This window comes from Eumetopias jubatus, unplaced genomic scaffold (genome assembly GCF_037043125.1).
Source record: "Eumetopias jubatus isolate StellerSeaLion01/CBP00866 unplaced genomic scaffold, mEumJub1_p1.0 scaffold_11, whole genome shotgun sequence".
NCBI classification, from domain to species: Eukaryota; Metazoa; Chordata; class Mammalia; order Carnivora; family Otariidae; genus Eumetopias; species Eumetopias jubatus.
In genome coordinates, this window is record NW_028274817.1 from 12,340,304 (window position 1) to 12,358,336 (window position 18,033).

Consider the following 18,033-nt stretch of genomic DNA (forward strand, 5'->3'; position numbering starts at 1 on the left):
AGGGCAGGAAGCTTCGGGCGGTGGGGCAGCGCCGGAGCCCCTACAGGTGTGAGCCGGCGCGGCCCGCCGGGGCCTCCGGGGGGCGGGGCGGCCGGGAGCCAGCGGGCTGGGCTCCGGGAGGGAGGGGCCGCCGGGGGAGGGGGGCCTCGGGGAGGCCGCGGCGCTCTTCCGGAGGGTGCCTGCGGCGACTGGATTCCTATGCAGAGACTGTGCCGCGCCCAGAGCAGCCGCCGCCACCGCCGCCGCTGCTGCCGCCGCCGCCGCCGCCGCCGCCGCCGCCGCCACCGCCACCGCCAAGATGCGAGGCCGTTACCTGTTTGATCCCCGTCGGCCAGCTGGCACGGGCCAACTTTTCCTGATCCTCAGGCCCCGAAGTTGCAAGGACTAGTCGGAGGCTCGGAGGGGCCAGGGCGAGGGCGCGCTCCCCCCCCCCCGCGCTCTTCCTCCTTCCCCCCCCCCTCCAGCCGCCCGCGCTCGCGGCCTCTCTCCCGCCCGCGCCGCTCCCTCCTCCCGCCTCCCCGCTCCGGCCCCCTCCGCGCGGCACAGGGCGGGGGGTGTAGCGAAACTCCGACCCGAGCCACTTGGACTCGCACAGTGTCCTCGGGGCGCAGGGGCCGAGCGCACGCAGCCGCGCCGCGCTGCCTCCGCCGCCAGTCTCGCCGCGATCCCGGCCCGGGGCTGTGGCGTCGGCTCGGACCCAGGCAGCCCGCAGCCCGCGCGGGAGCTGGACCACCGCCCGAGGAGCCCGGACGGCATGCTGAGCCCCCTCCTCGGCTGACGGCCGAGCGCGGAGAAGCCCGGGCGAGCGCCGGCTAGGGAGACGAGGGCGGCCGCGGCGCGAGACCGAGCGAACGCGCCGCGGAGGAGCGGGAGGCGGAGGCGGAGGCGAAGGCGAAGCCGGAGAGGGGCGGCCAAAGAAGTGGTGGTGGTGGGCGTCGTGGCCATGGCGGCGGCTATCGCCAGCTCGCTGATCCGTCAGAAGAGACAAGCCCGCGAGCGCGAGAAATCCAACGCCTGCAAGTGTGTCAGCAGCCCCAGCAAAGGCAAGACCAGCTGCGACAAAAACAAGTTAAACGTCTTTTCCCGGGTCAAACTCTTCGGCTCCAAGAAGAGGCGCAGAAGGAGACCAGGTTGGAAGGGGCGCTTGGCCGGCTTTGGGTCCCCCCCCGCATACTTTACGAGTGTGGAGGGGGCTGGAGGGCGTGTGTGTAAGCGTAGGTGAGTTTGTCGGGGGCCCATCTGGTGCGGATGTGGCCACCTAGCCGGGGTGCGTGCGTGGGAAGCGATTGCTTTCTCGCCGGGTTCGTAACGGTAACTGGCTTGCTGCATTGCAACTGCCGTGGGACAGGCGCAGAGCCGGGGGGCCAGACCCGGCCCGGGAGGGGGGCGCCCTCAGCTTCAGACGTGCCACATGTGTGCACGCCCCGGGGGCTCTGGCACGCGTGACCCAGACGTGGCCGCCGTGTGTGTCTGTGTGTGTGGCGTGGAAATTGCAGGCGCCGAGCTGGGCAGACACCGCTGCCCGCCCTAACGAAGCCGGGAAACCCTCCTTTGCCTTTACCCCTGCAGCTCTGACCCTTCCCCTGATCCAGTTTCCAACCCCAAGGGCCGTGGGCTTCGGCTCTCTAGGCATTCTGTTTCTTTGATCACTTTTAAGCTTATCGGGACAGACTTGACTTGTGGTGCACCCTTGAAATATTTGCTGGTGGGGGGGGGGAGTGGATTCCTAGAACCTTGTGGCCAAGAACCTAGAGATCTGGTTAGACTGGTGAAACTGGTTACTTGCTACTAAAATGCTGGATTGAAGAGAGAATTTAAACTCATGGCCAGATTGTAGGTCCTTTGGAACCTATTCCGTGAGAAGAGTAGCGCGATATTCCGGTGCCAGGGGAAATTTCACACAGCTCTAGGTGTCAGGTTGCGTCAAGGTAGAGCTTCAGGCGAACATGCAGTTTATTTGGGCGTTCTTCACCAGATGAATCCTTTACGCTCTTTTCTTACTTTTAACTAGATAAATGGTACAGAATTTCAGACTTATTCATCAATTTGTTCTTTCTCTGTGTATGTGTTCCACACACTATGGAATGGAAACGCAGACATCCATTTCCTGCTTGCTCGAAGTTTTCAAGGCATTCGCTGTGCATTGGGCTTCTTTTAAAAAGGCTGAAGCGGTTGCAAAGCATGGTTATGTGGCCTGAATAATCACATACATATGATTTCGGTGCAGGGGTCTGTATTCAGTAAAAGCAAATTTTGGATAACATGGCTGTTATTGGTAAATTAGGTACTTTATTAAATCTGTGGTGATTCACAATTGAAAATCATTGTAATTGAGAACCCATATTTTAGATAATCATATTTCTGATATTAAATTTGAAAATAAGTATAAACGAATTTTCTTTTCCTCCCCACCAACAAAAACCCTGCTCTTTTTGCATCCCTTTTTCCCTGAGGATCATTAACACGATAGGGTATGGTAATGGTTGGGTTTTTTTTTTTCTCCTCTCCCCCCCCCTTTTTTTTTTGTATCACAGCTCAGTTTTCCAAATGCAAGTCCTTTGATGGGGTTCCAGACTATTTATGCATTTTCAACACTCTCAGAGTAGAGGGGACTATTTATTCAAAGAGCAATAATTCTGAGAGAAGTCTTTGTTAGTGTGTTTTTGGTCCCTGGTTGGCAAACCACTCTAAATTATCTTTGTATTTCTCCTTCTCCTTCCACATGAGAAGTGGCACATCGTTAAAAGGCAGAATATGCCATTTGCCAACCTGTTCCGAACGCTCAATGAAATAGAGTACCACTCTGTAAGCCAGGGGACCCGCTATCAGAAACTGGCTGCCGTCAGAAGCTTTAGGGCTTTCCCAGTGTTACGAGGTAGAAATCAAAGGTTTCTTCAGTTTGGAGATTTCCTCTGAAACTTGGAGGTGGTTTGCCTGTTTCCTTTCCGAGGACTCTTTAAAGTTGTAGTGTGACCTTTTACACTAAAGTTTGTAAATGAAATTAGAATTTTGAATTCCGAGTCTTTTCAACTACGTACGCACAACTTACCAACTGATCCAAGTCCTCATTCTCTTTGCAGAGCCTCAGCTTAAGGGCATAGTTACCAAACTGTACAGCCGACAAGGTTACCACTTGCAGCTACAGGCAGATGGAACCATTGATGGCACAAAAGACGAAGACAGCACTTACAGTAAGTGACTGCAAAATAAATAGTATCTCCCAGCATGTTGTTGACATTGTGTTTTCTTTATTATTATTTTTTTTTCAATTAACAACCCTTGCGAAATTCTGACCTGAACGCAGAAAATACAGTCAACACTTCCATCCTGTTGATGCAGGTTAACCTCAAGGAAGTTGAAAGTGAAAATATGTAAAATAGTGAACTATAGCAAATAATGTTGACACCATCTGAAGAACCACCCAAATGTCATCTCCATGGTAATCTGGATAGACTTATGGCTGTCCTTTGGATTTTATTACTTTTTTCCCGCAGAAAATTTACTCACCCACACACTGATCCTGAAATAGCACGTTATCTCTACCCTTAAGAACCGGTCTCATCCCAAGAGAGAGGAGTGGTTTCGTGTCATGAGAATTCATCATTACAAGCTTTCACTTCTGTTCCCCCCGCTCCACACACACTGATAACTCTGAGACTAATTGAGATTTTAACAATTGAGATACCTCCACAGGTGGGTGAAGGGATTTTTTTTTAGTGCTTTAATTTTTTCTTTTTTTTTTTAACCATGGTTTAAGTAGAGACCAAGTTGGGACCATAACGGTGAACCTAAAAAAGGAAACACATCAAAAATAAAGTCAGTTTTATGTCTAATTATTGAAGTAATGTGATTATAAGATGTTACATAACCTTTTTATCACGTATGCTTTTATTTATCTGAAGTCATAGAAACAAACTCACAAATAGTGAAGCCCTCTCTTCCCTAATAATTGGTGTTTTCTTGCCATTGGCAGGTTTCTGCAGACCCATTCACTGTTCCATGAGGCTGAAACACCTAGTTCTCACAATTCATTCTCTCTTTTCCGTAATTTATATTGCATTTTCCTCAGACTTCGATAATTTCCCAGAAACATCCCCTTCGTCCGCTAAGAAAACAGCCAAGGAAAGCCGATTAGAAGGCTAGCAAGTCCTCAGCAGCCTTTTTAGAGATGGTCAGCTATAGACAGCAAAGCCGTAGCCAGGGGTCCCAGTGTTAAGTGTCAAAAGAGTTTCTCACCTTTTAATAATGCTTCCTGGGCTGATGGCCAAGCTATGACTTCAAGAGGGAGTCACCTTTAATTACCCTTGAAGAAAGCCCTGGTGGTACCTAGGATGAAAAACATCCATACTGAATGATTCTTCGCTGTTTTGCAAAATGCTGTGTTACTGTTGTGATATTAAAGTTCTACAGTGAATACCCTAGGTGTTGTTTTGTGCATACTCTTCTATTTGAAAAAAATTAGTCAAGTGTAACTAGAGGGTTTTGCTGTAATCGTATAATGGACATTAGTACATAATGATCAGCAATAAAACATTATGATAAATTATATGTACAAATCAGTGTCTAGGGAAGCAATTGGGGAGGTTGTGAGCTGGTCTGTTTTTCGAAGTGCCTCAGCAAAATGGATCCATTGGGTATTATTGAAAGGAAGTTTATGATTAGCTGCTCATGAGCCCCACCCAGTCAAGTTTCCCCTGTCTATTTTTAACATCTTCTCTACATTAAAATCAGAGAAAAAATTATTTGGGGTCTAGTGTCCACATGTGTTTCTTGAAAAGGAAAAACTTTTTAAAGTTAGTGCATTGGTTCTGTTTCGTAAACAGCAATATGCCAAATGGATCAAGATCACAGGGTATGCAGTCATTTTAAGGTACACACACACACACACACACACACACACACACACACACACAGGCACACAAATATACGTGTGTAAATCAAGACTCTTGTTTCCTACAGGGGGCTTTAAATCATGTAGTAGGTTTTACTCTTCAGTTCCTACATAGTCAAAGTTTCTGCCTTTGGTTGTCTTATACCTCTGACTGATATGAATGGCATTTCTGTGTACGAATGATATTGTAAGACCTTGAAAGAGCGCAGCCTGATAACCAGAATCTAATCTGTGTTTAGGCAGAATGAAATAATAAGAGGTAAGTCAGCGGTGGTAAGTATTACCACAAAATGAAGCATTTGAATGAAAAGTACCTCAAAAGAAATAGCAAGTCTGTGGGGCTTGACCTTACCCCAGATGCCAAATGTGACCAGACGCGGGGGGACTAGCTTATCTTCCCAACTGAGGGTATTGTAGGGCATAAGTCAGCATGAAACAATGTTTCATGACTAAAATGATTATTAACACGATCTTCGGGGCACCTGGGTGGCTCAGTCGTTAAGCGTCTGCCTTCGGCTCAGGTCATGATCCCAGGGTCCTGGGATCGAGTCCCGCGTCGGGCTCCCTGCTCCGCGGGAAGCCTGTTTCTCCCTCTCCCACTCCCCCTGCTTGTGTTCCCTCTCTCGCTGTCTCTCTCTGTCAAATAAATAAATAAAATCTTAAAAAAATTAAAATACTTTAAAAAAATAAAATGATCATCATTACAATGAAAGTCTATCCATGTAGATTTATTCTTTTTTTTTCCTCTAAAGCCAAGCAGTTTTCTTGGCATTCATTCATTATTTTAAATGAGTAGAACAAGAATACAAGTTGTTTTTTCTTCAACTGTAACTCTTTCATTTATATAGTATTTCCTTAACACGTATTCCTGATACTGTTTGTATTTTTCTTGTTTTTATTAATTTTTAGTACCTCATCATTTTTTTTTCATTTAGTTCATATTGATTTGACAGTATTTTAATTCTGATGTGGTAAGCGCAATCATGATAGAACAAATTCGTTCACATTTACCCGGGTAGATCTGTTCCTAAAAACATACATTTGATATTACGCATTTAAGCTGACCTTTGATAGATTTGTTATAATGGTAGATGTCAGTTCAATAAAATTTCATCATGAGCAAATCAGCCATTGTAAATTATATATTTCCCCCTGAAAAGGAAAAGATGATAGACATTTCGTGGCAGCAGTCTTATTATCATCTGCCTTGGGTGCAATGAGGGCTACGTTAAAAGAATAGGCAACTTTCCCTTCAAATCTCCAGCAGTGTTACTGGTTGCGTGTGTCAGGTCTCCCCAGTCTGCAGTAAGATATACTTCTATTAATTGCTCCCTTTGAGAAATTGGCCTTAGCCCAACTAATGAAGAAGGATGACTTCAGTGTCATATCCAGTAAACATTGAGTGCCAGCTTGTGCATGTCTCTGAGAAAATGGTCCCTTCAAGGTAGAAGGAGTTTAATTGGTTTTATATAGACACAGCAGAACAAGAAACAAAAGCCCTTTTATTTATTAAAAGCTTATTTGAAACTTTGACGGAAATGAAAGAAGAGATTTTTGGTATTTAATGAATGTGTTTTAGATACACAAGTGAAATCAATTGTTTTCTTCTCATATTTAGAATATTTTCATCCTAATTGAAATACGTCCAGGAGGAAGTCCTCCAGATTTAGAGAAACACAAGCACATAGGAAAATATTGATTCTGCCCAAGCTTACCCCGATAGAATTTCTTTGCGTTTTTAGCTGGAAAGGCTGACCCTTTAGACTTTCAACCAACCCAGTTTATGATCTATCTTGAATATCTAAAGAAAAGACTGAACTAGGATGACCAGCCGCTATTTTTGCTGCTTTCTTCAGTTTTTTGTTTTGTTTTTTAGAGTGCTGATTTTTGTTTTTGAATGGGGTGTCACAGAAATTTATGGTACATAGTGAAAAATTCACGTTCTCCTGTATAGTTGATACCATTAATCAGGAATAGATAATCCCGGGCATGGATTGCTGATGGATTTTGCTTCTCTTCCCCCTCCTGCTATCTGATGTTTGGAATTCAAGCATTTTATTGCTCATTAAAACCCACTCCAGGGTGGTTGAGGCACGTGGTGAAAAGCAAATCTTTTTTTTCTCTCTCTCTTTTTTTCCTTTTGCTTGTTACCAGCTGCATTAAGAGAACTAAGGAGGTTCTGAATGTTGTGAAAAACGAGGTTCTAGAAACAGTTCTGAATTTCATGTATCACTCCCTGTCCTCTATGACTATGACCGAACTAGGATTCAGACACAAGCTGGTATTCTAGTTGTCTGGTGGTACACAGTGGTATGGCTTTTATGCCAAACCCATATGGAAGTTTTTGTTTGATTTTCTAGATCTCAGATTTTTTTAAACAAGAACTTTTATATAACGGGATTGTGATCTATCGCATTCCAAAAATATGATAGTATCATGTTTTCACCATACAGATTTCTGTCAATCCACAAATGTGTGTTGAGCACCTCTGTGAGCAAGGCATCATCAACAGAAAGAGATATATACATGACACAAGCGAAGAGACTCCTTTCCTATGCATTGCATTGTCAAATATAGCATGAGATCCTGGCTTGCAATATGTGCAATTACTTTCCTTTACCTCACATAACAGAAGGGCACAGCTTTTAATATGATGAGCATTGAATGAGGTTGCCATCAGTGGCATGTGGTAGGAACACTTGTATTTTGAACTGTACAATATGTCCTAGCTCCTCTCTGGTAACACCCTGATTATAAGGGAAATATACACTGTAGGCTCCCCAAGGAATATTTAGCTCTTCATTAATATTTCTCATCCATATTACCCCACCTACTGCAGCAGTATATATATGCATCAAGGTAAGAGATCTCAGAAAAGCTATTCTTAACCATATGGTGACTCTTTTCATATTCTTGTTCACAGAAATGATAGCAGACCGATATATCATCATCAGTAAACTTACACACCAAGGCAAAAATCATCAACATTGGTCTATGACTCTTGAAAGGTGCACAGGCTAGCTTCAAAAGATGTGTGTGGCAAGCACTACGTTTTAAAAATGTACTGTTTTATTTTTATTCACAGTGTAGGAGGGAGTAGACAGCTGGTAGGGGGAGGACGCCCACTGGTTTTCTCCAGTGAGTGGTGTGTGATTGTGAGGAGAGGCTGGGTGTAAGTTTCACGCAATCAAACCTTCAAATGGAGAAATGAAGGCCTCTTTGGTACCAGCTGGCTGCCTACTTACAACTATTTTGCTAAATAAACAAACAAACCTCTTAAGTTCTTCATTTGTATTCCTATCACCTTTGCTACTAGACACTAAAAGCTAGGCACTGCCCCCACTCCCATCACTATCTTGGAAAATGTTGGTTCTTTAAGAAATACTGAAATACTACTCTGGGAACATAAGACTACAAAATGACTTTTTTTTTTTCCCCAAGGCCTGGATTTATTTTTGGGTTGTTGCATTGGAAATAATACAGATAATTTAGATGAGGGAGTTAGACTAGTATCTTTTCTAAGATTCTAGGAATCTCTCCCCAACTGGTAGATCATAACCATGTCTGTGAATTTTAGCAGTCATCTAGGGGAGCAGTTTAAAATAGTTCGTGGAGGATAAAGCTATTTAATATATAGACCAATTCCTGAAACTAGCTCTCCAAAAGCATCAGGATTCCCTACTTCTGACGGTATACAAACCATGGGCTTGTCTTCCATTTCCCCAGGGTGTCTGACAATATGTGACCATGGCATAGCCCCACTTACGTAACTGCAGCCAGACACCAAGTACACTAAAAGGTAGACGAGGCCCTATCTGCCTGTCTATGTGTAAATATATAGACATCGTTTTACCAAGCACACATTACTTTTGGAGGGCCACACCTGCTGGGAACATTAAAAAGCTATGGAATTCAGAATGATAACATTGCTTTCACATTCTTTTTGATTTCAGCTCTGTTTAACCTCATCCCTGTGGGTCTTCGAGTGGTAGCTATCCAAGGAGTTCAAACCAAGCTGTATTTGGCAATGAACAGCGAGGGATACCTGTACACCTCGGTAAGCCTTTCATGGTGCTCATGCTTTGACTACTCTACGTTTCATCTGATGTGAAATAAAATATGTTGCATATGTGTTATCATTGTAGATTTCTGTGATGAGGAAGAATGTTCTTGATGGAAATATCTCATTCGAAAGGACAAATTAACTTCCAGGGAAAGTTATATCTATTGCTAGTTAATCATTTGAAGCTAGCATTTTTGGTATAAAATCAAAGATCCACTAAACTTTTTTGCATATGATGACACTTGGGTTATTATTTTATGTAGCATATCATATAATGCTCTGTCTTGCTTGGCAGCTGTGGGAAGCGAAGCCATTTCTATAACTCAGCTCAGCATACATTCATCCGTGTTTCCTCCTAAAGAAATTAAGGAGACCTCTTCCTCAAATTAACTCTAGGGCATGAAAGACAGTTCTGGAAGTGTCTCTATTTGTTATCTTCAGTTTAGTTAGGTCACATTTGCTGCCTCTACCCTTTTTCCATCAGGCATATTTCAACCTCTCCATATGTGCAAATTCCTGCTTTTCCCAAGAAATATGTAAACAGTGTAGACAACAATTCAGTTAGGAACATGAGGCCAAATTAAGCTTTTGAAAAATGTTTAACATTTAAATACAGGCAGAAGCGGTACAGTTATCAGGGTGAGGATTTCATTCTTACAGGAGACCACTTAATCTATAAATACTCCGTAATCTTCATTTCGAATTTCACATATTTTCAGAAGAGGCTAGGATGTTTAAAGTGGAGAGAACTGCTTGTCAAACTTCCCACCAGACAGCCTTCAAGGAGGCTGTTACCATGGCTGGAGAAATCTATTCCTCAAACTACCAGAGTGGTGAACCTGTAAATACTTGTGCTCTCGCCTGTTCCCTGAATTTATTGCAAAGCCAGGAGTGTAGAAAGACTGTTGGCAGATGTGGTGGAAACCGTGTCATAGCCCCGGTTTTCGGAGGCCAGGCTGGGAAAGAGGTGAGAGAAGACTAAGACCACAAAGGGCCTGTTCATTTGGCAAACCGCGTAGCCTGTTTCATGTTACCATAGAAGATTGATCACCAGCATAATCCTCCAACCTTGGTCACTCTCTGCTTCCTATCAGGCCATGGCAGTGGTCTTGCTGAATAAATGTGGGGGCTTTATTATTTTTACAAATGAAAAATTTGGATTTACTGCTATATTTGTGGTATCTGTCACTTGTTAATACATTGCCATTATTATAAAGCATAGGAAAGGGGATTTGTTTTTCAGATTTGGGTTAAGGTTAGACAATGTAATAATACAGGATTTTAATCAACCTCATTTAGATCCACAGACTACCTCAGCAGGGCCAGATACGAAGGTAGGTGTTTAATGAAATAAATACTTGTTTTCTGAAACTACTGTGCAGGCATGGGAAAGAAATGGAATACACAAAGCGTACATTTGGGAAGCTAAATACCAGATGGCATAGAAACTAATTATTAGGAAATAATTACTGGTCAGGAATCCAGAAGGTTGAATTTTTTTAAATCTTGCAACAATAATTTTAATTTTGGAAATAACATTTAAGTTAGAGGAAGGAAAAAGTCATGTAAGTTAGGTAATATGTCAGGTGCCCCCACTCAAGAAAATTAAGGCATTTGGTATTACATTTAAGGAACTGATGTCAAAAATTCATGGCCTACCATTCAAATTGACCAGTCTTTTAGCGAACAGGTAAATGCCAACATGAGCTCATTTCTTAGGAAGACTTCCCAGGAGGAATCAGCATTGTAGATTGATGGGTTTCCTTTCCATGATGGGCAAGCTGATAGCGAAATGTGGGACACTTTGTACGCATTTCCCATTAAGGAAAAGGAACCTTAAGTAAGCATTTCCTATTAAGGAAAAGAAACTGTTTTCATTAAGGAGGAAAGATGTCTGATTGATAACTCTGGAGTTCATATAGGGAAAAATATCCAGTTAGAGTGCTCCAGGAGAGAATCTGAATCTTCTCCAGGATACATTTTCCCCTTCTTATTACTCCTCCTGGGTCGTGGTTTGGAGTCCCTTCACCATGTTGATCACCCATTTCATTATCATTTAAAGTATGATGCCCAGACTCTATTAGGATAGAATCCGTCTTCGTGACTTTGACATCTTGTGTTGTTGCGACCAAAAAGCTACAGGAAATATTACGCCTCATCAAAGGAAAGGCTCACTCTTCCCTCACATGAAACCATGGCCCTTCTACTGCTGAAACATTGTATGCAGTTTTGTTAAGTGCCACTTAGCAAAGAGAAAATGGGTTTGGACAATGACCTAAGGAGGAAGCAAAAATAAGGAGGTGGGGGCTACTGATGCAGGCAAGTAAAAAAAAAATCTTTAGGAAGTTACTGACAATAATCTTGGTGAGGAATGACTAAGGTCTGCCTTAAAGCGTCGGCAGTGGCACTGGCTAAAAGGACATGTATTCGTGAGCTGTTTTAGAGGTAGAATCATCGGGATTTGGTGGCCGGCTGGATTTGGAGGGAAAGCAGGACCCCCATGGGTGGTCAAACATGTATGCTTGCCATTCACTGCATAGATGGACGTGAAGTAGCTTCAGGTAGAGACACTTTTTAAAATTTCCACAATGGCGCATTATGAGGGTCCCTGGGGGAGAGGGAGAATCTTAGCTTTGGCAATTGGTTTGATGGTGAAGCTATTAACCAAGATGGAGAATAAAGGAAAAAGCAGACCTGGGAAAGAAGATACCCGAGGAGAGCTTGCTATAGATACTTGAAAATATGAACGTGGAGTTGGAGAAAGATGTGAGCTAGAGATAAAATGTAGGAGTTACTGCATGTAGGTGGTGGCTGATGCCATGAGGATAGTTGAGAGAGTATGTGGCACAAGAAGAAAAGAGAGTTTGTCAAATAATAGTAGCGAATACCATCGTGTAAGTGGCCAGCAGCAGAAAAGAACTAACTGTGGCAGATATCACGGTATTACAAAAGCTAAGAGGGGAGAGAGTTTGCAGAAGAGTCAGCAATGTCAAATGCTTCGGAGAAAATAAGTAAAACCACAAGAACTAGGAATATATCATAGGCAGGTCTTCAGTGATCTTGACAAGAGCACTTTCAGTGGAGTCATGGAGACAGAAACCAGACTGTAGTGGGTGACTTGAGGAGTGAATGGGAAGGGAGAAGTAGAGGCAGTTTAGGTACAGCATTTCCAACAGGAGAGACATGAGTATTGAGAGGCAGACGCAGGATTGAGGGAGGAATGCTTTCGGGGTTCTTTCGTTAAGACACTTGAATCTGCTTGTTAGGTGAAGGGAAAGGGCCAATAGAGAGGAAGGAATTAAAGACATAGGAAATGGGATCCTGTAGGGAGTGGGGTCCTGAAGAAGTTGAGGAGACTGGTGGAATGGAGTGTAAGTGAAAGGGTTAGATTCGCCTGGGTAAGAGGGCGGCTGATCCCGCCATAGGAGCCACAGAGATGAAGACAGATGCGGACATAGGTGCACGAAGCCTGCAGGTGATGGAGAAGAAAGTGGGGGGATTTCCAGCCCAACAACCTGCGTGTTCCCAGTGAAGTCGCATGAGAGGTCACCTGCTGAAAATCAGAGGCCTAGGGGTGGCACGAGTGAAGATTTGAAACAGCTGTTTTGGGAAAGAGGCGTGGAAACAGTCTAATGACCAGGGCTGTGTAAACCACAGCACATGGACCCAATCCAGCCTATAACCTGTTTTTGTAAATGAAGTTTACACACACCCATTCATTTACTTACGGTCTCTGACTGCTTTTTTACCCTTTCCCAAAAAAAGTTGGCTGACTCCTAGTCAGACAGCAGTTCTCAAGCTTAGCTACCTATTAGAATCACCCGGGGACCTTTAAAAAAATTCCAGTCTCTGCGCTACGCTCAAATGAATTATATCAAAATATCTAAAGGGAGGTGGGGGGGGGGGTCTGTGCATGAATATTTTCTAAAACTCCCCAGCTGATGCTAATGGGTAGCCTGGGTTGAAAACCACTGATCTCAGGCCAAGAAAAATGATTGCTGAATAGCACTGAGAACCACCCCCGCTCCCCCCCACAATGAAGTCAGAAACCATGAATTCATATACGCACTTTGTCCTTCATCTGAAATTTCTGATGCTGATCTTCTTTTTCTGCTGTTGCAAACAAATTGACTTTACATTTCTAAAGGACTATTTCTTGAGATGAAGGAAAATGCTGATCCTTGGAACAGCTCTCTTATTTTATTTCCTTGTATTTCTTTGTATACTTTTGCACTTCTGCTTATACATCCCTGCATTTCTTTGAAATTCAGTTTTACGTTTTTTACCATTTCTTCGCCCCTTTTGTCCACTGCAGAAAGGAACAATACCTCTGTGTTGTTATTGCTACAGAGATAGTAATTTATTTTCCATGATTAATCTCAGAATTCCTACCCTGCATCCTCCCCCCTCCTTTTTTTCTTGTTGCCACGGGGGACAGACTTGATGTAGGCTCAAGTGGCAGTGAGAAACCATCTGTGGCACAGAGAATCATAATTAGCCATTATTTCATAACATATTTACTTTTGTCGATGATAGAAATAAGGCTTTCTGGGACTGTAAGGAAATTATTATTCATGGTGCGTAGAGAACTTTTTCATACCTTTGGTTTTCCTTTACCACTAATGAGTTATACACGAGCTTTTGAGAGTTCCTCAAAACTTCATAGTATAAACATTTAATAGCATAAAACTGTTTATAATACATATTTCAGAACCGGTTGAAATAAATAAACATTAACTACAGAAAATCAAGGGTCTTAAATGTGAAAATATTAATAACATCCTAGTATCTGTTTTAATAGAGGAGTAATACCAGATGCTAGAAACAGACCTGTTTCTAAACTCAAAGCTAAACTAAAAGGATTTTGTTTTGATTTTGGAATGTTCCAGAACTCAGTAGCAGCCTTTTTACCTGACTAATTACTTAACTTCTCATCAACACTACTTTTCCATTTCCAGAGCACACAGTGTTGCTTGAGTTGTTTGTCGGGGCTGGGGGCACTAACATGGAGACAAGTAGAAATCCTTTGACAAGTAAACCTTTTCCATTCCTGTATTTCTAGAGAGGACTTACAGAAGTGATTTTACTGCCTTGTTTTATGGTCCTGGGACGACTATAGCAAATTAGGTGCAAGATCAGAAAGCAGGTCTCTCTGAGAGTCAGCTTGATGCCATGGGAATGAGGCAGCGTGTGTCACTGATCCCAGGGGCCCAGTCAGACTTGGAATCTGAACCGTGGGGACAGGTTCTGACTTCTCTACGGGATTATTTCCACATACCTTAAATTTACCAAGTTTCTTCTCCCCATCACTGATGCTAATTTTGATGATCCAATCACGATGTTGTCTGATTCTCCACTGTATAGTTCTTTTTTTTTTTTTTCTTTTGCAACTAGTAAACAATCCATTGGGAAATGCTTTGAGTAAATATTGTGCTCCTAAAAGTCCAGTTTTTAACATTATATTTTTAGGAATCCCAAACCTCATTAGAAAAATAAGATAATCATCAAAAACTTGAGAAAATGACCATTGATTCTTAGGTATGCCATATGTTTACCAATAGTTAAACTGAGGTAGAGAATGAACATGTTTTTCACAAAGCGAGGAAGCATCATGAAAAGTAGGATCCAGCAGCAAAGGATTTCCTGGGTTTAGCATTCTAGTCACCGGCCTTAAATACCATTATTTAATGGAAGGTTAGTTTATATCGTTTGGGTGAATTAAAATCCGTTCTGATAAATGTTTTAACTTCAGACTATGAGTGGGACGTTGGTTTATGATAAAAGGCCTCAGGTGCTCAGTACATTTTAGCTGTCAACTGCGAGCGTACTCTTGTGCAGATTTGTTTTCTTTCCCTGATTTCAGCAAGTGACGATTTAAGATCTAATTTTCAGTGATACGACTTCACAGCTCTAGCCCGTATTCTAATATAGGAAGGATGCTAAAGTTTAGATGAACCCCTCGATCAATTCAGTGTGACGAATGTCCTCCTAGCAAACGTTCGTAACGTGTAAAATGTTCACGTTCTGTTCAATCTATATATCAGCAAGTTCATATAATTTAACTTCTAGGGTTATTGTCATAGAGGCTTATAAATTTAATTAGAATTAGATGGAGGGCACTGGTTTAAACATTATAACTGTTCAGGGAAGTGGGTTGACCCAATTATAAAAGGAAATAGATTTAAAATAAACACAAACGCTGTTAATATCCAATATAGGAGAACATGATCATTATCAAATCAAAATTGATTTCTTGGATGGATTTTGCATAGAGCCAGTAGCCATCATATATAACACCCCTACAAAACTAGTAGACACAGATTTTAACATCTAATTAAAACCTTAGCTTCTTTGTATACTTCAGTTAATTCACAAAGTGTTGAATTTGATTTGTTTAATATAAAATTAGAAAAGGGATTGACTATGAAAACTTAGGTTCCCAGTTTTGGTGCCCACATCTAACAGGCTTTTTTGTTTTCAGTGGCCATGGAATTAAACATTTTTGATGGGCATTTTCATTTCAGACTAAGGGGATTGTAAGGGTAACATACACATATAGTTCCGAGTGATATCACTAAAAACGGAATATGGAGAAAATGAAATTATCTTAAAGAAAAGCAGAGAAAACAAGCACATTTTGTCAGTCAGTGAATGGCTCTGCTAGCTCAAGGAGTTAAATGTTACGTTTTAAAGAGGCTTTCAGTTATTGTGTTGGTGCTGTTGAGGTAGAGGTCATTATGTTTACTGTATTGAAAAATAGACCGTATATAGCTGTATTCATCTTCGATATTCCTTCAGAATACCAGTGAATCAGCATAATTTTTGAACCCAAAATACATTTCCCCAGTCACAGATTATTTCTCATGTTTAATTCTCTTTGCATTTCATGGAAGTTTCATTCAAATGTGAAAGAAAATCTAGCTTGGCAGTATTTGCATATGAAATAAGATAAATCTGGTTGTTGGTACCTTCACAGTCAAGTGCCTTCTCTTTATGGTCTCCGTAAAAACATAGCCCCCACTAGTAAATTATTCAGAGTGAAGGTATAGTTTCTTAGGTGGAAGAACGACTGAGGATGGTACTTTCTCAGTAATCAAGGAGACAATCGTAGTTGTAGCTAAATGGAGCGAGATTGGCTCCATATTCAGTTTTTGAGGCCAAGTTGAAAAAAATAATCCAAATGAGAGGTCATGGGGCACATATTTAAAAGAATGTCTCACGGCTTTAACTCAGAAGCTAAATTCGTATTTGTAAGAAAAAAGCCAGCCTCTTGGACCTAAGGAATAAAGTAATTGGCAAGAACAAGGAAGAAGAATTTTAGCAAGTAAAGCCAGATGTAGGGGGGTAACTCATGCGTGCGCAGGCATGCACACGTACTTACGCACACACACAACACATACACAAAGGCAAATGGAAGAAACCAGTCTTATGTTCATTACTCTGTTGCTATTATGGGACTCGTTATTTTGGAATTCCCAAAATAAATCTGTTTTAAATATATATCCTACGCTGAACATATAATACCTTTAGAGATTGCTCTAGCACCATATTCGGTAATGCTTACTAGCTTTATAGAACCGAACAAATGAGACCTTTTAGCGACATTTCGTGTAATTATCAAGTGAGTCTCATGTCTTGGTGCAGGCAGTGCTTTTTAGTCCCTCCCTTCTTATTTGTACAGTTTTAATCCACAGTGTGGCAAAAGCAAACAGCCCATGAAGGCCTTTTTTCTTATCATCCTTTCCATGACATTTGTGTTTTAAAACAGTTTACCTACCAATCCTATACTCATTAAGTAGTAACTGATCTTTCTCCACCCCCCCCTTAGTCATACAACAATGTCTAGCAAAAATTTCCTTTTGTTAGACTAATACAGGTGTGTATAAAAAATAAAAACAAATCATACTATTTGTGTCAGGCCTTTTGAATATGTAAAATAAGTGAAAGGGCCCAATTATAACCTTTCATGGATCCTCTCGAGTGTTAACATTTCCAGATTACCTAAGAAAGTGGATTACTCGGGGGCCCCAGGGTGGCTCAGTCGCTTAAACATCCGACTCTTGATCTCAGCTCAGGTCTTGATCTCAGGGTCGTGAGTTCAAGCCCTGTTTTGGGCTCCGTGCTGCTGGGCGTAGAGCCTACTTAAAAAAAAAAAAAAAAAAAGTGAATTACTGATACACAAAAAAATTAAAGGCGGCAGCCCTGGTTTCAGTGGTTACCCCACTTAAAGGGAATTGTGGCTTCCGAACAGGGAAAGTTTAAATGAAAGCATTTGTCTGATCATTATAATAGCTGTAACCAAGGTTAATAACTGGCAAGCCCCTGACTAATACATTTAATATGTTTTACCCAGGCTGAATGTGTGAATAGATAACACGTCTGTGCTAAAATTCTGATTAAGTTATTCATCAGATACTCTGATGCTAACTGCTTTTGACAGTCTGGTGTGGAACTGCGGGGAAAGCCTCAGTTGATTTCTTGGATAGATTTTGCTCATAGCCAGTAGCCATAATAGAGAACACCCCCATCCATCCATAAGGGCCCCAGATGTGGATAGGAATTCTGGCTCAGCGTAGAGCAGGTATAGCCAGAATTAGAGGGGATGTCCATTTTTACCCAAGAAGAAAATTAGTATAGATATTTGGAAACGTCAGATGTAAATAACAACCCCAAGGCATTAACAACTTAGACAGCAATAATACAGAGGATGAAAAAAGCTTAACAGGGGGAGGGTATGAATCATCCCATAATACTTTCATAATTGATGATGAGACACCAGAAAATGACAGTGATCACTTTTAGAAAAGAGATTCCAACTGGTAAAACTCCAATACATATAACAAACGCTGTAACAAAAAAGCCTGTGCATAACAAATCCATTGCTCTAATCTGGCCACAAAATGAGCAAGGCTACAACAGCAAAAGTGTTTTGGTTGTTTGTCTCATTAAAGAATTCTCAAAAATGTTGTGTAAAGTGTTCCCTGGTTCCTGTCCACGTCGTAACGATTCCCTGTAATACAAGTAAGTGCTCACAAAAGAGCCTCTGTGCAGGCTGTTGGCACTGAAGAAGATTGAGGTC

At 42.1% G+C, this 18,033-nt stretch overlaps 1 protein-coding gene across 1 annotated transcript in view; it reads left to right on the forward strand.

The window, feature by feature from the left end:
• Window positions 1-482: 482 nt before the first annotated feature.
• FGF13 (fibroblast growth factor 13) overlaps window positions 483-18,033 on the forward strand; it is a 66,274-nt gene continuing 48,723 nt past the window's right edge. Inside the window, exons 1-3 of the mRNA XM_028123839.2 lie at window positions 483-1,130; window positions 3,081-3,191; window positions 8,845-8,948. Coding sequence (XP_027979640.1) covers window positions 944-1,130; window positions 3,081-3,191; window positions 8,845-8,948 — 402 coding nt within the window. The 5' untranslated portion in view covers window positions 483-943. The remainder of the gene's footprint in view (window positions 1,131-3,080; window positions 3,192-8,844; window positions 8,949-18,033) is intronic.